The sequence below is a fragment of the Aricia agestis genome, chromosome 4 (assembly GCF_905147365.1).
Source record: "Aricia agestis chromosome 4, ilAriAges1.1, whole genome shotgun sequence".
Classification (NCBI taxonomy): domain Eukaryota; kingdom Metazoa; phylum Arthropoda; class Insecta; order Lepidoptera; family Lycaenidae; genus Aricia; species Aricia agestis.
This window is the reverse complement of record NC_056409.1, coordinates 5,501,598-5,526,149: the sequence shown is the minus strand read 5'-3', so window position 1 is coordinate 5,526,149 and position 24,552 is coordinate 5,501,598. Positions and strand designations below refer to the sequence as shown.

General features: G+C 37.0%; 1 protein-coding gene and 1 long non-coding RNA gene across 3 annotated transcripts in view; one reads left to right on the top strand and one right to left on the bottom strand.

Moving 5' to 3' along the window:
* Window positions 1–20,372, top strand: part of LOC121726535 (alpha-N-acetylgalactosaminidase) — a 53,070-nt gene extending 32,698 nt beyond the window's left edge. Inside the window, exons 4-10 of one of the 2 annotated variants that reach the window (XM_042113938.1) lie at window positions 13,051–13,144; window positions 14,932–15,107; window positions 15,655–15,816; window positions 16,768–16,965; window positions 17,554–17,718; window positions 18,465–18,537; window positions 19,908–20,372. In XM_042113938.1, coding sequence (XP_041969872.1) covers window positions 13,051–13,144; window positions 14,932–15,107; window positions 15,655–15,816; window positions 16,768–16,965; window positions 17,554–17,718; window positions 18,465–18,537; window positions 19,908–20,014 — 975 coding nt within the window. In that variant the 3' untranslated portion in view covers window positions 20,015–20,372. Of the gene's footprint in view, window positions 1–13,050; window positions 13,145–14,931; window positions 15,108–15,654; window positions 15,817–16,767; window positions 16,966–17,553; window positions 17,719–18,464; window positions 18,541–19,907 lie in introns of both variants that reach the window. The other variant, XM_042113937.1, reaches the window with a different exon arrangement.
* On the bottom strand, window positions 1,634–23,775 carry LOC121726551. The gene is made up of 3 exons (XR_006035550.1): window positions 23,694–23,775; window positions 10,416–10,419; window positions 1,634–1,645 (listed from the first exon to the last, which is right to left on the bottom strand). It is a non-coding gene; the product is annotated as an uncharacterized LOC121726551 (long non-coding RNA).
* Between the last annotated feature and the right edge of the window lie 777 nt (window positions 23,776–24,552).

Below are 24,552 nucleotides of genomic sequence, written 5' to 3'. Positions count from 1 at the left end.
TACCCCTTATCGTACACGTGTAAACAGCACCTTTTGGTAATTTGCGATTATGAAATGAAAAGTTAGAGTTTTGTAGCGAAGTCGTGATATCATTTAGTACCTTTATTCTCACATACAATTTGAGTGAAAGTGTATCAAATGTCGTAACCTGAGTAAGGCAAGTAGTCATTTTATAAAGTGACCGATATTATGTGTTTAATTCGGCCTATACTTACGACTTTTACTTTTTGTTTCGGTTGGAAAATGTTTTTCCATAATATCTGCTAGCCCAAATATTGACATGAATAAAATGATTCTATTTGGATTTGAACAAAGTGGATGTTTTAAAATAAACTAGATGACGTCTGCAACTAGTCTGTAATTGTGCAACATTTCGTTTATCACGCGAGAACTGTACATTTTTCCGGGATAAAAAATTTCTGCAAAATCGTTTTAGTTGTTTGGGCGTCAAGACTCAAGAGGTAACAGACAGACAGATTCGCATTTATAATATTAGTATGCACTCTGCAAGAGTTGAAAAGTTGAGTTGAAATGTATTTGATTTGGATTAGGTTTAAAGTTTCATTAGGAACCGAACTCTCTCTGAAAACTCCCAAACGAAAATTATATACAGTACAATTTAAATTCTATAATAACTATAAGGTAGCCAACAACGTTTCAAAATGGTATACCAAATCCAAATACTCCTTAAATGAAGTGACCTTAAAGTGTGAAATGTGAAATAAATTGCAAAATGTGATCGTCACTGATCCAAATTCAGACGGACTGTATAGTCTGTATACGGACGCCAACCGGATTCTCGCAACATACCGTGAATTTTAATTTTGTACATTTTATATCAAACTAATTTTGGCTCCTTTAAAAAGGCGAATGTTAGAGTACAAAATCTTTATAAATAAAAATGAATGAATCTTAGGGCCTGTTTCACCACTTTCTGATAAAGTGCCTAATAGGCTATTCACAACTTTTCTGACAGATTCTCCATACTTGATCTGTCAAGGTAATTGCTGGATAGCCTTATCAGGAAGTGGTGAAACAGGCCCTTAATCTCGTTAAAACTCGACAACGTCTGAAGCCTTAAACCGTTTTGACTAATTTTGGTCTTGAAATATTCGTGGACGTCCAGGAAAGCGGCTTATAATATTAGGAGGTAAATGATAGTTATCCGGGTCATCTAGTAAAATTTGTGGAATACGATTTGTAATGGTAATACTTAAATAAATAATAAAAAGTTAATAAAAAGGGTACTTATGCTATGATTTAATAATTAAATTGTTTCTTACTAGAACTCCCCCCACTCCTTGTCACATAATATCATGTCACACTTCGTCGATGCCCCCCTCTACATGTGACATACTTTATGGATGACCGGTGACCCCTTATGTATTAGTACCCCTAGTAGTATAAGCAATCATCCCTTTATAACAAAAGGTTAATGGTTTCCAGTTTTACGTGCTTCAGAAGCGCACATGAGGTTGAATGTCAGTGAAACTTGAACCGAAAAGGTCAAGTTAAAAGGTTAATAAACTTGAACATACAATGACATGTGAAGAGCTACTTGTCTCGTCCTCACCTGTATGAATAAAGATAATATTTACATTGGAGAATATAATTCATCTTAGCTTTCTATAAGTACAACAAAAAACTTCATATTTTGAAAAAAACTAGGAAGATTTAAATACAAAATATTTAAGCCAATGAGACTTCTACTTTTCATACAAATATTACAGAAAACAAAAGCAAGTTTGCCATACTTCTGGAAAGTGAAATTTCTAATTAAAACAAACTACAGTTGATGCAATATAGAAAATACATAATTTATTCAAATTCCCACGGCTTTATAGAAAACTGCCTGTGAAAAAAATTATTACGTTGTAGCTTGTAGGTATGCGGAAAACGTAGATATAATATTGTTTATTTTAAACAATGTATATTTTGTTATTGCTGTTTAGCATAAAATATTAGAAAATAATTCTGTGTTTGATTTTCAGATATCAACATAATAAATTTTAAAAGATAGAAATATCAAATTTTATAGATTAGCTTCTGAACAACCTTGAAACGCAGGTAATAAAATCCGTTGAACAGCTGACTACGAAAAGTTTATGTACACATTAGCCTTTACAAGATCATTTAAATAATATAGACCTAAAATAAAATACTTTGGTCTATAATAATTATTGCCGATGTTATAAACACTATAATAAAACTTAATCGTCCGAAACTCTTTATGATGTGAGAAATAAAATATACATACAAGCAAAATTCGAAACTTAGTTTTTCTGTAAGATGCATTGGTTAATAAATAATTTGAAGTATTAATATCAAATAGTAAATACCTCACTGTTATAATATTCTTTAAATATAGTATTCTGACTGATATATTCTTTAAATACACCCTGTATTAAACAACTAACTAACGTCTTCAGGATAATATGACGTACGAGGCTCCTGTATACGAGTAAGACTATAATAATTTGTTTTCAAAGAAATGGAGTAACCTCTTAAAAATATGACTGCTATAAGAGCCGTTAAAAAACTTAGGACTTTTTATGAGTAGAATTGCGGGAACTGTAAACTAAACGACTTCCAAGAACAGAAGCCCTCATAAAAATCGTAACAAACATAATATTTTGAGGCTTCTACAACCGCTTAATATCTTAACATTTTAAACTTCCGCGTTGCATTATAATTAAACTTTTTAATCGGGACCACGGCCGTTGCAACACGGCCGAAACGTCGAGAAAAAGTATGTACTCGTAGTAGCATTACTACTTAAATAAGTCGCGTTAAGTCCCGATTAAAAAGTTCGCTTAATATCTTATACCAAGAAACCATGTTCTCTATTGACCTCAGTTAAAACATTAAGTTTGTCTTTTCTTATATTTGTCGCTAGTGTTTTTTTTAATTTTATTTAGCATTATTTTTATATTCTAGCAGCCGAGCCTCTGCAATAGCTGAATAGCATTTTTTTTTCTATGAACGCTTAACACCACGTCAGTCTGGCCCCGTGCTAAGTACCTGAAGGACTCTTGTTACTGGTACCAGACAACGGAAATATATTTAATACTTTTTATTCTATACATACATGTATTTAAGATTTTTATTATATGATACACATATTTAATACACATCCATGACCCAGGAACTTTGAAAACTTTTTGTTCCGTCGGCGGGATTCGAACCCGCAACCCCCGGCTTGAGCTACCAACAGCCCACCAACTGAACCACAGAGGTCGTCAAATTTGGCAATCAATTAATAGTTCCCGATACATAATATTACATTTGTTTTGTACCTAGTGCCTAGATGACGCCCGCAGCTCCAATGCGCCAAAATTCGTTTATAGCGCGAGAACCGTGCATTTTCCAGGACAAACAGTATCCTATGTCCTATCCTGGGTACGCAAAGTATCTCGTTACCAAAACTAAAAACGTTTTAGCGGTTTGGACGTGAAGAATTAACAGACAAAAAGACTGTCCATCTTTTTGTCTATTAGTTTTTCACATCCAAACTTTCTAATATTAGTATGGATAGTAAGTATCATAATATTAATACGCGAACGGAAAACTTTGTAACCCTTTTTACGAAAAATGGGGAAGCGTAGGTGCATGAAATTTTGCACAGTTATAGTTTATATGGTGAGGGAGTGCATCAAACTAATATTAGTTTGAAATTACGCTTTTATCATACATTTTTTTAACAAATAAAACATTACACACACTACAACACACACACATGAGAAATGACAGATTTTTGAGTGACAAGCCTATACATACTCTTTTATTTATGGTTGAAGTCTGTTGACAACAAGTTGACAAATTGAAAATGAATTATAGTTTTATTTATTGAATCTAAGATACTATTAGGTACAATGCTTACATGGCCAGTCTGAGTTCAGCTAAGTCCTAGAGGCAAGAGTTGAAAAAAAAAGATAAAGTCAATATTTTTTACAAAATATAGGTAGTACTCCTAATGTCGTTGAAACTAAGGTCGAATTTCGACCATTGGGCGATCTCTAGTAATAATTGTTGTGTTAAACTATAATGATTTTCGCGCAGTTTCCACGGGAGTACATAGTGAATCCACTTTCATAGCAATCGTCCGCGGTGACTCCAAATCGAGTTTTCCTCGCAGTCAGTCTGTTACGCTCCGCGACTAGAAAATTGCCTTTTGTGGGTAAACTTTCTTTAGATATTGCTCCAACTGGGTTTTTAGGTGAAAATTATTATCTGGGATCCGGATCCCTTCTTCAAAAACGAAAAAAAAAACGCTCTACATAATAGGTTTTTAATAGGAATTTCTTTTACTAGCTTAATTGATAAAACTTATATTAGAATTAGATGCCGCCCGCAACTCCGTTGCGCCGAAATTCGTTAATCACGCGGGAACCGTACAGTTTTCCGGGATAAAAGTATCATATTTTGTCCTTTATCAGGCCTTGAAGTATCTTCTGACTGTGACGCTGCAGTTTCGCCCCTGGCGGGTCCGGCGCCCCAGCAACAAGCGGAGGAGGAGGCACCGGTGGGTTTTAGTGGGTAAACCTGGGTGCTCTTCCTTACCGCAGCACCTGGGGAGTCCCACATATGGCGGTGGCCTTTCCTCCGGGCTGTCGGGAATGCGTAACGCTTTTCCCACTGATGAAAAAAAAGCCCTCAAAGTAGCTCAATACCAAATTTCAGTGAAATCGGTTCAGTGATTTAATATTGCGAAATACTCTCATTTTTAAAGTAATTATGAAAAGAGAAATCGTAACTTTTATATAAATTAAAGTTATAAGAGTCATAGACATTTTACTAAGCACATTTTATCATAGCTAAGGAAAGCAGAGAAAGTTTATTATCAAATTAAATCTGTCGTTCAACTTATCGTATTTTCATCTTGGACGTGACATTCTTTTAATTGACATCAAACTTTAGTTCCATTTCAAGTAGCCTTTTTATCTTGAACTTTTATGGTCTACAAAGTCTTTGTGCGAGGACCCTTGTGATGTATGTTCGCGTGTTCAAATCTCCGTAACCTTGATCTACATCCTATATTTGAGGCTCTTGATAGTTATCTGCGTGAGAACTGTGTGGGCGTGCGCAGAATGGTCCTAATGACAGGTCATTGCTATGACTTACGTTATTCGCAATTAGCAGTATTGTCGGATAATCCTTAACAGATATTATGATTTTTATGTGCAGTCACGCCCTTAAAAGTTAAAGTATTGATTGTACTGATATCTACTATGAGATCTAATGTATCTACTATGATCTATCTATTATCAAAATCTTGTTGCGAATATCGTAGTAAGATTGGAGATTGGATGTATTTGCAACATGATTTTAATCGTTTTAAAAGTTTCCAAATTATAATTATTAGTAACACAAAACATAAAAGCCTACTTTTTTTTCTTATTTGCTATATTGTAAATTTTTCACGTTATTAGAAAGAATGTAACGCAGTACGTACTTATACCAATATTATGTTCTATGCATGGTGCACACTGGTGCAACAGTAGTGGTAAATAATGGGAATATTTTTTTGTTTAAATTTATTTTACCTGAATTTTGGATTGGTGGTTACTCTAATAATGAAATAATGTGCTGAATACAATGTAACAATAGCTTACTCATGTGTTTTTGCATACATTAAAATAATAAAATGTATCAAAATAACGAGTACGTACGAGTTGTTTCAGTTTCCCACGGCAATTACACAGTCGTGTATGTAAATAGATTAAAGCGGATATTGTTTTAATTAAAACACGAGATAAATATTCAAACTGGTATGACTTAGAGGCGCCAGCGTTAGTCAAGGCAAAATAAAATGGTAGAGCCAGTGTAGACTTCTGGCGTCAGTTGAGTCAGTGTAGTCGGTCAAGACTTTATAAATAACTAATCTAATGCTAAGTAATCACATACGGTTTTGCTCGATAGTTTTACTCCAAATCGAGCAATAACCACCGTGTGGACCGCAAAAGCGACAGCTCGAAGGCTCGCTTCGAGCCGGCTCGATGGAATTAAATATGTCAAATATGTAATTTCCTTCGATTTGGAGTAAAACTATCGAGCAAAACCGTATGTGAGTACTTAGCTTATGTCTAATATCCGGTTACTGAAGTTTGTCCCTAGTTTTTTAAGGGGTTGATCTACTCGCTTTACCAGAATATTGATTGTTTAGCAAACAGCAACGCTATTGACTTAATAATCTACACTAAAAAAACCTCAGGAAATAGGCATAGTTTATTGAAAATGATACTCAAAGAGCTCAAATTCCACAAACAATTTTGGATACAGAGCTCGAGTGTCTTAAAGAAAATATTTTTTTTGTAAGAAATATATAGGTACGGTGAGCGTCCGCGGCCTAATGGGTAGACATTTGGTTCGCACTCTTAGAGGGTGCAGGTTCGAACCTGGGTGGAGGCGTCTACCTATGAGACATTTTCCGATTCAAGTACATAATACGGACGCTCGTACGGTGAAGGAAAACATCGTGAGGAATCCCCAGGTCCCAGACGTATTGACTAGTTTTTTCCTCTGGACTAGGCCGACTATGATGCGAGAATGCCGTATGCGCTTGGGCAACCATACGGACATTTAAAAATCTTGTCCCAAGCACTACAGTATTTGAGGAGAGGTTACTTTGCTCTGAAAAATACTGTATAAATCATCCATAATGGATGTATAAAGGCCTAGTTTTTTTATAGGCACGGGAACGGCCTATAACCTCGAGTTGCACTGTAAAAGGTTGCTTGCATATAGTTTTTATTATTCGTAGCTTGCATATTTTGATCTTATAAAATGCCACATGTATAATGTCTCAAGTTCATTTTTGGATGAATTGAAGTCGATAAAGATAAGAATATAGATGCTATTGTTTGCACTCCCACGTAAGATTACGAGTGTAAAATGGTATGCTGTCAGTTGTAGGCTGCTGTTATGGTTTGCCATTTGGTATCATTTATCTTCGGAACTATACTAGAGTATGCTGTTACTGGCGATTTAGTCGTGAATACCTTCTATGATATCTATTCATACTATACTCATGTAAATGTGTCTGTCTGTCTGTTTTATCTCTTAACGCCTATTAAGTTTGGTTTGAGTTTTGAAAACGAATTTGGATAGTTTGTATTGCAAAGCAATATACGGTTCTCACGCGACATGTTAGAGGCCAGTGCATCACAGATGACATTGTATTTTGACCCAATTTCACCAACAACTGTTAAAGATAATGCTTGAATTAGTATCACGTTACCTCATTCGTTTTCCTTATGAATGAAAGAGAAGACATGACATTTTAACAAGCTGTTAACACTAACAGACGTTGGTGAAATTGGGGCTAAATCTGTGATTAACGTTTATCCAGATTAGCGCCAAATAGTATACAGTACATCAAGAGTGGGTACAAAAATCTGTCTCCGCCAACGTAAGATGCAGTGTACGACCCCAGTTAGTGCGTTATTAAACTTGAAACTTGACCTAGTTCCCAGCCCAGTGGCCATAACCAGAGCAATACTTTTTACACTTTTACCGCGACCTTCGCGCCCCTGTGCCTGATCAATGGAACGTTTAAAAAAACAACCTTTCCGCGATGACACACGCTACAAAAAGTATGCGTAACAAATTGATAAAAACTTAATCAGTTTTGTGATGTTGGGATGCAATGTCATGATATGAAAAACGGTTGCAAAAAATTAACACGTTGTTAAATTATTATTCTACTTACTGCCACACTCAGAGACGAATATTAATTAGCTAACTACTTACTTAACTGTAATTAAATTAATATTTTGACATAAGCCCCATACATTGTCTGTCAAACTCTTCATTAAGTTTAAGTTTAATCATAATTTAATGTCTCTGATTGCGACAGTTATTGATGTCTTCAGAACTTATGGCTGGTTTACACTTATTAAATTGATAAGTACTTAAATAAATTTTAACTTAATTTTAAGTTATTAATTGTATGTAAACACAAAATTTAGTAACAAGTAGCAAGTTCAAATTTAGTTACGTAAGTATAAAGTCATAAGTTAAGTTGACTACTTATCTACCTACTTAATACGTGTAATGCCATGAGAGTCATATTATGCTATGAAAAAACTGAAAGAAAAGATTTATTTATTAAAATTATTATTAATACCATGATAAAACTTTGATATAAATAAATTTATAAGTTCATATCAGTTGCAACTTGCAATAAAATATAATAACTTGTTGCATCTATTGTATACAGAAAATGAATTTCAAATTAGAATATTATGTGAAATGTTTTTGTAACAACATAAATTGAACATGCGTTATTGCATTTCGCAGTTTTAATTAATTTATTTTATTGCTAAATGCATGAAAGTATTGGCCTTACAATTAAGTAGAATTTTAAGTCGGGTTTTGGCGGATGAAATAAGGTCAGCTTGTTTTGAGTAATTCAATGTCAACCATTTTGGGTAATTGCTATCGACTGTTTTATTATATTGCTATTATGCTTATAATATTGAATTATTGACCTGTCTATTTAAATTTTGATCTATGATTCAGATAGATCAAGACAATGGTTGTCTGTTTAGTGTTCTAGTTTTTTCTTTGTACCAATTAGAGAGAACGAATCTCATAATTCGAATGTCGCTTCGATCTCAAAGATTCTAGATTTTCTCGAAATTCAAGGTTACAGAATTGAAATATAAAATCCAGATTTTTGGGCATACAGTCAATAATACATCCAACAAGAATACAACAGTTTCTGATATTTACCTAGTTTTTATTATTCGTAGTATTTGCCACAGAGAATTTACTTTGTCTACTATTACCAATCTTCACACATTGAATGAGCTATCCGATCTTATACTTTTTTTTATGAAATGCAAATGCAAACGACCAAACAGGTCACCTGATGGAAAGCAACTTCCGTCGCCCATGGACACTCGCAGCATCAGAAGGGCTGCAGGTGCGTTGCCGCTTGCCGGCCTTTTAAGAGGGAATTGGGTAATAGGGGAGGGTAGAGATGGGAAGGGAAGGGAATAATGGAGGGTAGGGCCTCCGGTAAACTCACTCACTCGGCGAAACACCGGTTTTCTGTGGGAACGTGGTATTTCTCCGGTCAAGCCGGCCCATTCGTGCCGAAGCATGGCTCTCCCTCCCACGTATACATTTTATGTTTAAGACCCCCTTTATCTATGCAATTTCCTTTAGATTTCTTTTTAGATAAAGAAATTTTCTTTTAACTTTTAATACAAGCGTGAGAACGGCGTCTCGCGGACGATTACGAAAAGCAGATTTGCCACCGTTAATGACTTCCTCCATCTCGCTGGCAAATTGTACGTTGGCAAACCGATGTCATACTGCATATTATATTGCCTAACTAAGTTACTGCAATAGACAAAAGGTTGAAGAATGATGTACCGACTTACAGTGGCTTTACTTGACATAAAACATCCAGGTCCCAAATGACCCACGATATGCGTAGCTTTGATAAATAATTAATTGAGTGGACTTAAATCTTAATATTATATAATGTGTCCCGATACCAATGTCCGATCCTTTGATGTCATGAATAACATGATGTATGGCATACTCGATTATATAGGAGCAAGGAGTCAACTATTCTCGTAAATAACAATATCGGTTCTGTTGTCAACATGTTGCTAGCCCTCGAGATTCGAGGTGTAAGAATCGGGCTGTGTATGCAGCGCACAGAACGAGAAAATTTTCTATTTTCTTTAGTTTTTATAGACATAAAAATAATTAAAAATACACGTCAAATGAAATTTGGTAACAGTTGTTCTGCAACTGTGCGCTCTAAAATTATGAGTTCAAGAGCTGCTCTTGTTCGATCTAAAGTTCAGTTTAAACAACAAAACGTTTCACGAGTCGTGTTTATTACCCACTGTTAATCCGTTATAATGTACAATGTATCTGCACTGCACGTTTTAATAATTAATAGGTACACTGATTTAATTAATGCGCCAAAGTAAAATTGCTAGCGGGAGAAAGTGAAAACAATAGTTGCATATATCTTGTTGCGGAATACTCATATTAGTGGTATTTTGTAATAAATATATTTGATGTGGTTTTTACCCACAACGTAATAATTTTCTGTGTTTTATAATTATTATGTATCAAAGGTTTATGCTGGAAGTATGATGTATAAAAATATTATGTCTTCATTCCTAACAATAAACTTAGCACTTATTACTTACTACCAGTTTAATTGGTATTTGATTTGTAACAACATATAATTAAAAATAAATGAATACAAGGGTATTTAATTATAATTATATCTACAATAGTACAAACCTATAGATCTCTGTAATCTATAACTCTTCTTACTGTGCTTTCTCACACATCATTAATACTAATATGTCTATTGATGGCTTTTCTAAATAGCGATTTGATGCTTTATCAAAACGGTATCTTACAAGAGATAACAGATCTACTGTTCTTGAGCTAAGATATCCCTTTAGTTCAGTCTACTCTACATAAAGAGATAATATTATTATGATGAGAGATGTACTTATAATGCATATAGATGCATTGTGTATCACTCAAGGAACACGACAATTGAATAATTACGTATTTAAATTGGCAATTTTGTGCGTCATACATTGTGTTATGTGTATCATTGTACACTGGTATAAGGGCTGCTGCCTGTCCACAGAAATACAGGTGTAATGATACCAGTTTTGTGAAAAATTGGCGATATGAGATATCTTTTTTTTTTTATTAAATAAGGGGGCAAACGAGCAAACGGGTCACCTGATGGTAAGCAACTACCGTCGCCATGCGAGTGTCCATACACTCGCAACATCAGAAGAGCAGCAGGTGCGTTGCCGGCCTTTTAAGAGGGAATACGCTCTTTTCTTGATGGTTTGCAGGTCGTATAGGTCCGGAAATACTGCTGGTGACAGTTCGTTCTAGAGTTAATATATTATTATGGTGAATATAATAAATTTTGGCTTATAATATAATCGAAATTAAATTAAACAAAATTGAAAAGTTAATACTCTGTGTGGGTTTGCAAAAGAGAGATAAAAATTGTATCATAGCAACATTTTTCGTCCCTCTTGCTGAAAGCAATTAAAATATAACAATCATACTAACGATTACAATAAACGTCTAATACTATTTTGTACCTAACCGATTTCATTTAAACGAACACAACACTGAAAGGATCCAAACGTAGTACTAAACTTTTAAAACAAAAGCTCTTAGACAACCCTACAAGCTTCATTTGTTATTCATACGTTACTCCCACGATCCCAGCACCAAGGTCTAGACTTCAAGAGCAGCGTACTGCAGCGTATTGTGCCGGTTTCGCATACTATGTTTCGACATATAGTGATATAAGGTGTTTGGCAAGTGCCTGAAAAACTCCACTGACATACTAATAGGCTTATGTCTATTGTATGCTTTGTATAGATTTGATCGTAATTATGCTATGAAGATATTACTTATTATGTTAAGCAAACTTTGTATATTTAGCCCCTTAGTAACAATCAAGTTACAAAATAATCTACACAATTTTTTGTTTTAGTTTTGAACTTTAATAGTGACCTTTTCTAACGTATCAGTTTACCTGTCTTCACTATATTTAACTAACAAATTCTAAATCAAAATTTAGAACCACTATAGATGACTAGAATATAGTCTTGATATACTGCAGAATAATAAACAAAACCAACATGAAAGTTTTCACTTTCACTTTTTAATATAATTTTGTGTAGGACAAGACGTATTATTCTTACTTACTAAAAACAAGTTAGGTATTTTGGAAAACTAAAACAGGTCGATAAACGAAATGAATTTTGATTAAACTACAATAATAGCGTTCATGTCTTTGACCTTCCGTTGCAACTTTTTTGTATTGTTACATCGTAATATGAATTTAATATCACGATCGGTTATATCAAACGAAAAATCTGATTTGCAATATTATATTACAACCTTGAATTTAGAGCGAATGACCTGTCTACAATCAAAATAATTATCTCTATAGGTGATTTTTTATCTACAAATTGTCGAACAATGATTTGAGTTTGATTGTTTCGGTTTGTATTGAAGTTTTTGCTCTTTGTAAGTACACGTGTTACATAGATTGATATAACAACTAAATTGTGGCAAAACAAATCAAATTACAACACAGCTATTGTTTTATACCCCGATTATGGTTGTTAATTGTTATTACAGTCTACAGGGATTACTTTTTTATGTCAAAGGAGTGGGGCGTCACAAATCTTTTCATCTGTCCTTGGCATTGTAATTTGTAGCTATCAAACATGTAAACCGATTTTGATATGTTTTTAGGGTTCCATACCCAAAGGGTAAAAACGGAACTTCGATGTCTGTCTGTCTGTCTGTCTGTCTGTCCGTCTGTCCGTCTGTCTGTCTGTCTGTCCGTCTGTCTGTCTGTCTGTCTGTCTGTCTGTCTGTCTGTCTGTCTGTCTGTCTGTCTGTCTGTCCGTCCGTCCGTCTGTCTGTCTCCAGGCTGTATCTCAAGAACCGTTATAGCTAGACTTCTGAAATTTTTACAGGTTGTGTATATCTGTTGCCGCTATAACAACAAATACTAAAAAAAATATGAAAGGGGGGCTCCTATACAAGAAACTTATTTTTTTGGCCTTTTTTGCTCGTAATCAATAATGGTAGCAGGTTGGCACTTGAAATACTCACAATATTCTTAATTATATTTGTACTTTAATAATTAATAATAACATTTTAAATCAATTTTATTTAAATTTAGTAAGCAAAAAAAAAAATTGTAAGCAAAATAGGTAAATTTTTTTACCTATTTTGCTCTATAATGGTACGAAACCCATGGCCGATTATTTTTTTGTTTCAAAGATGAATAAATCGACAATGTTCTTAGCTAATTCATCATCAGCTCTTACACTGTCTGACAATAATTTGTTGGCATGGTTTCCCATGAAGTTTTGATTTTGTTTCTTTATTCGTTCAAACTGAACAAACAGTATAGTCGATAGCCTTAGTAAACGTTGATTTTTGTATAAGTACCCATAATATGGTAAATTATTAGAATAAAAGTTATTTATAGCTTGTATGTAATTGTTTCAGGTGCACAGCAAGGGTCTGAAGTTCGGCATCTACGAGGACTACGGCAACTTCACATGCGCCGGCTACCCCGGGGTCGTCGGTCATATTGAGGAGGGTATGTCATGGTTCAATTGATTTTAAAACTATACTGATAGATAGATTCAGTCATAGGTGGATGGACCTATGTTATTTTCCTATCTTATAACCTGCATCGCCCGCAGTCTCACCACTAGGCAATAAAATACATATCAAGGGAAAGTATTATACGTGGGAGAGCCATGCTTCGGCACGAATGGGCCGGCTCGACCGGAGAAATACCACGTTCTCACAGAAAACCGGCGTGAAACAGCGCTTGCGCTGTGTTTCGCCGAGTGAGTGAGTTTACCGGAGGCCCAATCCCCTACCCTATTCCCTTCCCTACCTTCCCCTATTCCCTTCCCCTCCCATCGCTACCCTCCCCTATTACCATATTCCCTCTTAAAAGGCCGGCAACGCACCTGCAGCTCTTCTGATCCTGCGAGTGTCCATGGGCGACGGTAGTTGCTTGCCCGTTTGCTCGTTTGCCCCCTTATATCATAAAAAAGCAAATTACTGTAGTTGCAGTAATATTGTCTTAAGTCTTAACATAACGTGATCTAATAAGGTATATTGTCTACTTGTCTACGAATTATTACTACGCGACCTAAAAACTAAAAAGGTTCTAAAAAGGTATCATTCTTAGTTGTCTACGAATTATTTGCTCAAATCACAAATGATACATTATAGTAGAGCAGGCAAATCATTAAATGAGCAGTAGAATGGATGCAAATTGGAATTATTATGGAATGAGGTATCACAGGCTACTTTGTTATTTACATACATCTGGTTAAATTACCTTATTGCTTTAATACAGATGTTTTCCAACACACGTTACGTAGTTGCCACTGTATCATTATTAATTAATATATTATATTATAATTATTAGTAATGAATACGACTGATAAACCGATAGCTACGCTGATGCTTACAGAATTAAAGTATGAATCTTTTAGACAGCATTTACATCATCCAATAATTTTGTCGTTAGGTTATAACAATACAGGTCGTCATATTATGCACCTGAGTAGTATACCTATTTATATATATACTAATTGAGGCTTATGAAAAATGCTAGTTTCTAAAGTTATTCGATAGTGCAATGCATCAGTTTTGCAACGGCTCTACTGCTCATTTAGTACAGACACGAACTAGGGTGAAACACGTTTATTGACTACCAATTAATTACGTATTATAAAACACACTAATGTTACTAAATCGGGTAAATTTAGTGCAATTTTATGAGATGCAGTAAACTTGAATGGTAACACTTATTTACCCGGCTTACAGGTATATAAATTATTTACAAATTAATTTCTTTGTTGTAAATTGTAGCACAGAAAATCGAAAAACCGTTGACGACCTTATATCAGCTATTTTTCTAAGTCGGGTAAATGTAGTGCCCACGATGTGCAATTTTATGAGATGCAGTAAACTTGAAAGTAACACTTATTTAAGTACCCGTTAAGCTTACAGGTATATAAGTTATTTACAAATTAATTTCTTTACTGTAAATTGTAGTACAGGAAATCGTAAAACCGTTGACGACCTTATATCTATTTTTCGTAATACTGGTTCCTTGTTCCGTCTTGGTTCCTGAAATCCTAACTCAGTAAATTAGCCCGTTGCAGGGGATGACTTAATGCCATTGCTATTTTGTTATTTAAGCATTATAATGCATTTATAATACTCACTCCACTCCTCTATTTTTGCTATTAGGTTATTATTTTTCCGAAAAAAATACTCATTAACCCACCTCTCAATAACTCAAACTTATTTAACACTATTGGCGTCATAAACCCAATTTATTCATTTCCTCCATTCCAGACGCTAACACGTTCGCCTCGTGGGACGTGGACTACGTGAAGCTGGATGGGTGCTACGCGCTGCCGGTGGACATGGACCACGGGTACCCGGATTTCGGCCGCGCGCTCAACGCCACCGGAAAACAGATGGTCTACTCCTGCAGCTGGCCCGTCTACCAGATATACGCGGGGCTACAGGTGAATATTGTGTTATGTTGCATGCTCCGAGGGCATTTCTATGAGTCCCTTCTTCCCCACTTAGTCAAAAATGATACGGAGCGAGGTATTTTTTATAAAAAACGCGGCATTAATTACTTCCTGTCTAGAGATACGTAAGCGAACTCGCTTGGCTATTACGCTGCAATAAGAGGCACTTAAAAAGTTGCAAGCAAGTTCCAATAAACATAAGGCAAAATCAATGCTTACTTATGGACATCACATCTATTTCGTGAACATCTGCACAAATGACAGAACGCCTGCACAAAATAACTGCAACACTAGTTTGGTGTTTTGCCTCTTTAACTTTTTAATAATGGTACACTGTTTAGGATTCCGTATTTAATATTTTAGTTTAGAGTCTGAGAAAGAGACAATAATTATTATTACTAGACTTCAATCCTAATTATAATGGTACTGGATTAATCGAGCCTGATTAATTATCTTCGTCTTTGGGGAGGTATTTCCCAGATATATTAAATACTTAACTATCAGAGCAAGTGACGGTAACTATGAGTACTCATTTCAGCCCAACTTCTCATCGATCATCGAGCACTGCAACCTGTGGCGCAACTTCGACGACATCCAAGACTCGTGGGCGTCCGTCGAGTCTATCATAGACTATTACGGAAACCACCAGGACTCGATCGTGCCCAACGCTGGACCCGGACACTGGAACGACCCGGATATGGTTAGTACTCGTCTTTATTTTTAAGATGTCTTTTACTGTCACTATCCAACTTAGTAGCTGTCGATTTAAAACACACAGAAAATAATACACTGGTGTGCCAGTGTCTTATTTTATGGGGCATAATTCTCTTCATTACGAATTTACGAAAAACTTTCCACCTACAGATTGCAACTAAGTATTGCTAAAATGCTTAAAGAGAGCACTTGAGATATTTTCGTTAGGCAGATAGTAAAATATGACCTTCATGAAACTCAAAGTCCTTGTGAACATAATGTTACGGTACATGGTATACGGACACGTAGTGCCATCTAGCGACAAACCAGCGAAACTTACCGAGGGAACACAGGCAACCTAAATCCCCTACTCAATACTAGATGGAGTGAGATGCGCAAGAACATACTCGAACCTTCTAGAAAAGTCCAATATTTGTTTACGTATTTCCCGGTTAATTTTGTTTACGTATTTAGTTGTTTATATTTATTGTGGTACATGCTCGAGCCTCCTAGAAAGTTCCCATACTTGTTTACTTGTTTACGTGAATCGGGAACTTTCTGGAATTCGTCTCGCCATATAAAAAGCCGCAGGTAGACGGCCAGTCAATTGAGTTCGTTTCGAGCTATCATCAAGGCGATTTCGGAGTGACAACAAGTGATCTATAGTGAGTGAACCAGTAAAACCTGCGACTTGGCTACGACCTAGGACAGTGATAGTGCTTAGTGATTGGACCTAGTGATTAGTGTTTGGACTTAGTGCTAAGTGTTGTGACCTAGTGTGTGCTTGTGTGACCTGGACTTAGTGAATAAAGTTTTCAAGAGAGTCAGCAGGTCTTTCTCTCCAATTCCTTCGAACCCTAGCACGTAACAATAAGTTAATTTCAATTAAAAAAATATAAAAAACATGATCGTAAGTTTAGAATTTCATTAATCTAATCAAGTTCTTTCTCTCTTCCAGTTGATCATCGGCAACTTCGGTCTCTCGTACGAGCAGAGTAAGACGCAGTTCGCAATCTGGGCGATCTTGGCGGCGCCACTGCTGATGAGCGTCGACCTGCGCACCATCAGGCCGGAGTACAAGGCGATACTGCTCAACCGCAAGATCATCGAGGTGGACCAGGACCCGCTCGGCATCCAGGGCAGGAGGATATACAAGGTCAGTTGACGTGATCACATTAAGGCAAACACTAAGGCTTAATCATAGCAAGCCCTCCATTACGTCTAGTTCAGTTGATTGGATATCATAGAGAATATCACTATGAAAATACATGAGTACATATCGCAGAGAACACCACCATGAAAATCATGGAAGGTTTTCTCCAAATAAATTTAATTGTTACACGGGCCCGTTAAATGACACTGGCTGAATAAATGGAAGTTTTTCAATAGCAGAGTGGATTGTATCTACTTTTTAGCTCCACCAGCTTGGAGACAAAAACCTTTGCCAATTTCCGATGGTTTTGCCAGATGTGTAAACCAATGCAACAAATTTGTTAATTGGTTAACGTATTTGGCGTTAGCCATTTAAAAGTGATATTGAATAAATAAACTCCAATCAAGAAGTAGAGAATCCATCAAATTCAATATAATAATATCTTTGTCACCAAGATGGTGGCGTTTAATCTGGTTTCATTTTTCAATTTCAATTTCCAATTCTAGATATTATCTTCCCTTCATATAGCCCTCAAGTTTCTTCCATTATATTCTCCTTCATCATTATTATACCCCGTTTCTGATATTCCAGCATCGTGGCATCGAGATCTGGTCGCGGCCGATCCTGCCGGTCCAGGGTCAGCACTATTCGTACGCGGTGGCGTTCGTCAACCGGCGGACGGACGGCACGCCCTCCGACGTCGCCGTCACGCTGCGAGAGCTGGGCCTCAACAACCCCTCCGGGTATAGAGTCGAGGTGAATATCTGTGAATTGCTTATCAACCTGATAAATTCAACAGGAATGATAAAGATTTTCTGAACACAACTAGATTAACAGCACGACCAAAAAAACAATCTTCAGGGTGTACCATCGAAGAAATTGATTCATAGGCCTATGGACCTACGTCATTTGGTCGAATTACTTCAACGTCTCAACATCTTTCGGCTGGGTTTAACAAAACATGACCATAATAAGTAGGTCCGCCATCTGTCTATGAATCAACAATTCTCTTATAGTAAGTACAACAGATAAACAGTGATTATATTCTCGTTGGAGGTAAAGGCAAATATTTTTCGACATTCACGTTTTTAACGCACAGTCCTCACAGTCAGACCTTTAAGGGCCCCACACATTAAGAGTTCACCGGCAGGCCGTCGCCTAGCAGTTAATCGGAAAAGACCACAGACTCACAGTTCCCCTGACGATTTTGTATCTACAAAATTGTTAATGACTGTCAGGCAGCCTGCCGACCAGAGCCTGCAGGCGTATTGTTAATGTGTGGGGCCCTTTAGAAAGGCCTCTAGATAATAAACCGAACAAACAATATTTTGATTTAAAACCTACAACCTCCTCCTTTTTGGAAGTTAGTTAATAGACAAAAAGAGGATATTATAATATTTATATTGAAATTGTAGAACCACTTCTTCTACGTTATGTACTGACTGAAATGATGACTGGCCTTATCAAATTTTTCACATTACATACAATTCACTTTTTTCCAGGATCTGTATGAAGACGTAGACTACGGAGTGCTGTCGCCTCAGACCAAAATCAAAGTGAAGGTCAACCCCTCAGGTAGAAAGTATTGTTTGTTACTATGGCACGGGATTTGGAGGTAACCAGTAGTTAGTTTAACAGAGCACAGGTTTGGGTTGAGAGTAAGTACACTGGTGTACCTATACTAAATACGTCTTGTAATAATAAAGTTGTGAATGGGTTCGGAAATGGTGTAATTTTAACAGGAATGTTGAAATCACAAAAAGGATATAATGGAAGCCGCATAATACTTCTTGCAAGTTTGCTCATATAATGAGCAAATTTGCAAGAAGTAATCCTAAAGGTGGAAATGTTCAACACTTCTGGACTTTTTTGCTAGTCAAGCTCTTTGTTAATGGTCACACAGACTGTGACGGGCACATATGACTTGTTATTAAAACCAACCGGATAGTAGCCGAAGGGTAAATGTTTCCGAAGGAAGGGTTTAAGAAAACTGGATATTATCACTTGGTGCACGGTGCTATGGTGTTAATTAATTTTAAAGATTACAATAATTTATAAGATTCTTATGCTAAGTACTCACATACGGTTTTGCTCGATCGAGTAATAACGTCGAGCAAAACCCGCGGTTCGGGATTTCGTCCACACGTTCAGCATTGCTCGATAGTTTTATTCTAAATCGATATATTTAATCCCAGCCGGCTCGATGCGAGCTGTCAGTTTTGCGGTCCACACAGTAATTATTACTCGATTTGGAGTAAAACTATCGAGCAAAACCGCATGTGAGTACTTAGCATTACAATACGTGAGTGAGTACCTATATAAAATAAAGTCGGGAAGATCGTAGAATATTTAGAGAACTTATCAGAGAGAACAATACTCTAAAGCAGCCTTTCCCAAAGTGGGCGATATCGCCCCCTTGTGGGCGCTGAAGGTCTAAAGGGGGGCGGACCCAGAAAAAAATAGGGGCGTAGTGTAAAGGCTGGGGGGGGGGGGGGATTTATTTCATCTGGATGCTTTTTATTATATTGTAACAAGGGGGCGCTTAAACATAATATTTTCTCAAAGTCGGCAGTAGACAAAATCAGTTTGGGAACCCCTCCTCTAAAGCAATGACTTGATGCAGAAAATAACTCTCAATATTTTATAACAGGCGACTTCACATCCTACTAACCATAGGCTTAAAAACATGGGACGCTGAGGTAAGATGGGGTACCTAGCGTTCAAATCCTAATAAATTAACTCTTGTCGACAAAACTACAATATTATGCTTTGAATCCTATATAGTAGGTACCACGTCATATTGCCCTATAAAATATTTCCCATGCGTGACAAATGGCGCAAACTCGTGTCGGAGGCCAAGATCCGCTTTGGTTCGCTGGCCATCGCTGTACCTAAGTATGTATAATATTATTTCCCATATTAATTTATTTGCATCCCCTCTACAGGTGTGGTGATACTCCGTGCAGACGCGCAGCCGGCATACAACTACAACGCCATCCCAACACGCTCGCCATACACCCCGCTCAACGACATCTTTGGCCTGAGGAAGTGAAGACAAGACACCGACACGGCGTAGAGGGTTAAGTCAAGCCTTTAGAAAGAACAGTGATAGTCTTATATGTAAAAGACCTTTTATTATAAGAACAAAGTCAATCTCGACAATGCTTAGGATGTATAGCGGGTAGACGATCAATCGCTTGATGACTTAACCCCAAACCAGCCTCTGTCCTAACACAAGTACAACAAATCGCTTACGACATTGATGCGATACGACAAACCCAGTATGATCAATGTTAAAACGATAAGTCGGGAACGATTATGATACATTTTTTATCAACGCAGGGAACTTTCGCGTTCATTAAAACCATAAAGTTAATATACCTAGCGGAATAGAGAAACAAAGGCCTGAGCAAGCGAGATGTCACTATCAGTAACACTGCGTGGTAAAAAAGTAAAGAGACGTGTGATACATGACAGCTGCACTCTTTTTTTGACGTCCAGTCGGCACGTGCCGCACGTTGACAATTTAATCTCATAGAAATCATATTCAATCATGCTTGTGTAAGTGTATACGTACACATATTTTTACACACAGATGAAACCAATTTCGGTTTCGTTTGACAGCTCGAGATTGTTGCTCTATTCCGCTAGGTATGTAAACTTTATGATTAAAACAATAGAAATGTCAGAAACTTGACCACAAAATAACTCCGACAGTGAACAATTTTGACTATGTTAGATTGTATGGAATGTTAAGATTCTTTTTAAACAATGAACAAATACTCCAATGATAGTGAAAACGGCTGGACCGAGTTAACACAAACTGAATTTTAGATTCAAGTACAGTAAGGGATTGTTTTTTAAAAACCCTGAGAAATACTCGAGAGTTTATTATTAAAAACATAGCACATACTTAGACAAGCAATTTAATGGAAATTACCTTCTGACAAGGCTATAATATCAAACAAGCGTATGATATTTTTTGGATTCGCCCTTAGATAAATGATTGGTCTCGCGCGCGCGTCGTAGCGCACGCGCGAGACCAATCATTTATCTAAGGATTCGCCTTTTAAATAAAGGATGAAGTAACATAAGTAGGATACAATGAGTACTTGGTCGCATAATAATTTATTGTAATAATAATAATTATAAATATACGTAGTTTGATTGTGGTATTTGTTAATAATAATAACATGCTTTTTATACTTATTTGAATGATGCGTGGCGTTGAATTTGTTAAAAATATTGTGTGAATTATGTAGGGACAGAGGGGCAAATTGCGTTACCTAATTTTCAGATAATAATAGCTCGTTTCAACGAGACGACAAAATTACTATGCTTTGAATTTAAGGAACCCATTTGCCCCAACTTTACCCTACTTGGTTCTATTGTACACAAAGGTCAGCTACGATCTCAAATGAACTTTAAACAAAACAATATTCAACGCAAATTCGGTTACCAACTTACGACTTGCCGTAGCGTAGGGAATCGTGGGGTAAGACTGGGTACCAAAGGTTCAGAGGAAATTACCTCTTATCTACAAGAGTTATACTATACTACCTTAGGGGTCCCATCTCACCCCATCGTCCCATACTATTTATATACTGTAAGATAGTGAAATAAGTTTTGGAGATTAGTGTGGAGAATTTGCCATTATGATTTACGTAGCGTAAGATGTACATTTAATTGTCTTCGTAAGTTTTAGTAGCGAAATAAACGTTTTTTAATATAATAAAATATAATCTTTAATCTTTATTTTTCCAAATTAATACTCTTTAGAGCCCCCGCAGACTGCATACTTTCTATATATATTTTTTAATAAAAATAAGGGGGCAAACGAGCAAACGGTTTACCTGATGGAAAGCAACTTCCGTCGCCCATGGACAGTCGCAGCATCGGAAGAGCTGTAGGTGCGTTACTGGCCTTTTAGGAGGGAATAGGGTAATAGGGAGGGTAGGGAAGGGAAGGGAATAGGGGAGGGTAGGGAAGGGAATAGGGTAGGGGATTGGGCCTCCGGTAAACTCACTCAATCGGCGAAACACAGCGCAAGCGCTGTTTCATGCCGGCCATACTTTCTATCGGCCGATAGTTCGATCGGGTTGGGCTGTTAGCGCGCACACTACGCCAACTAAACAGTTGGGCCGATTGTTCTGGCACGATTCCATTCTTGGGATAGATTTTTGAATGGAAAATTTTACACGATTCGAATTTTTGCCGAGTCAGCCGATCAAACAATCGGCTTCGTCACAGAATATATTATATTAGTACTTCGTGTGCGCGCGTGGAAGAACGTCGTACTGACTAAGCATCGGCCGACAGTTTGCCGACAGTTTAGTTTGAACGCAGTTGAGTAGCCCATCAAACTTATTAATCGGCCGATACCGATACAAATCGTTGTAGTATGCGGACTTGCATACATCTTCATACTGATTATAAGCCCGACCAAACTATCGGCCGTTAGAAAGTCTGCAGTGTGCGGGGTGTCTTAAGCTTAACTTGTAAACAAGCTTTAATGCTAAGTACTCACATACGATTTTGCTCGACAGTTTTACTCCAAATCGAGCAATAACCACCGTGTGGATTGCAAAACTGACAGCTCGAAGGCTCGCTTCGAGCCGGCTCGATGGAATTAAATATGTCAAATATGTCATTTCCTTCGATTCGGAGTAAAACTATCGAGCAAAACCGTATGTGAGTACTTAGCATAAAACATACTTTCAACCAAGGAAATACTGTATTGTTATATCCTGAAGAAAAAACTTGGCAACATAGCATACAATTATGTATTTTGCTATTAAAAAAATTCGTTCTCAATTCTCCTTGAATTGAGAACCTACTAGCCACAATTCCATACCTTGTTTACTCCTATTAAAGTCACAGCACACGAATCGATACGGAACATCAACTTTCGTTGCTTTGATTATAGTACAGGTTCCCCTGAACAAATTTTATTTAGATTAGGTACTATCAAGGTAATTTTTCGTGAGTGAAAAAAAAAGGTGAAAATGAAGCTTACATTTTGATAAGACGAACAACAATTTCCTCTGCGGATATTCTCGAAAGTGGTAGCTTTACCACTCGAGAATATTCACACGTATCGCGTAATCCTGCCGAACTTCGGTTGCGTATTTTTAACCTTGTGTGTTTAGACACTAAGGGTGCGTTCAGACTTGCGCGTATTCCGCGCGCGTAGATCCAGCTCGCGTGTTTTCCAAAAGTACGCTACAGCAGAAAACGCACACGTCTGAACGCGCCATAACAGAGTCACAGTATAGCAATATGACGTATCCCTACAGTAGTGAAACGAATGTACTTGCGCAGAGCAACGGAGAGGTACCCGCGGGGAAGCGGGCGGCGCGGGCCCGCGTATACAAACTCGCGGAGTTTGTATACTTGCGCGCACAGGGGTGACGTTGGCGCGTTGTCTACGAATTTTGTGTTGTAAAACGATAACCTATCTTATAAACAATGGGATATTATAATAAATGTTCAGTGTACGGATGTAAATCTGATTCAAAAAACAAAAAGGATTTAAATTTTCATAAATATCGGCTCACAATAAATGCCGCCAAGGCGGCGGCATTTATTTGCTTATTTGTTTTATTGTTTACGTTGTAAGAAGTGTAACAAGAAGAGAAACAATATAGAATAAATTAAAAATCTGTCAAATACCCTGTTACATACTAATTACTAATTAGTATCTACCTAGCTCTAGCTATGTATCTATACACACACCAAGTGTACCATTTTGTCCTTTGGACCGCCCTTACCGCACACGTAATAAGAGTTTTGAAGTGCTTCTGTTACACCCGCCGTGTGATTAATTATTGGATATCTATACTTTAATATTATAAATGCGAAAGTATCTCTGTCCATCTGTCTGTCTGTCTCGCTTTCACGCCAAAACTACCGAACTGATTGTAATGAAATTTTGTACACAGATAGTCTAAAGCCTGAGAAAGGACATAGGCTACTTTTTAACTGAAAAAAAGGGTTATAAGGGGGTAAAAATGGGTAAATTTGTCCAAATTAAGTTACTTCCAAAAATTCATAATAGATGGCGCCGTGTCGTCTCCTACATCGCACAAGCGCTTACTCAAACGTGTTGCTATAAGAGGTGGTAAGGATGTATTACTTTTTCGCGTTTTTTTTTTGAAGTATTAACTCCTCACTTCAGACGCGAAAAATCGCGAAAAAAATACCTACCTACTTTTTTTGCAAAAAAAAAAATGGCGCCTGGCTTTCGACTTCGATCCCACTCCCCAGTTTTTAACCCCTACGCAAAAATAGGGGCGTTTTATGTGTGTCTCTCTGTCTGTAAAGTGTAAACATTGAAGTTTGAAGTAAGCGTACCGCGGAAGCACCTTTGTCGTGGTAGCCTACATGGTTCAACGAGAACTACCTACTGTATAATATAAGTTACTCTATGACGGGAACTACCGCGCGCTATAAGCTGAAATCCACGCGGACGGAGTCGCGGCAGTGCCGTAAATAGGGCGGTGCCACCGGTGCCCAGGCACAGGGCGTAGATTCTGGGGGAGGGGGGGGCGCAAGAATGGGCAGACCAGACAGACCCTTATTTTTTCGAAT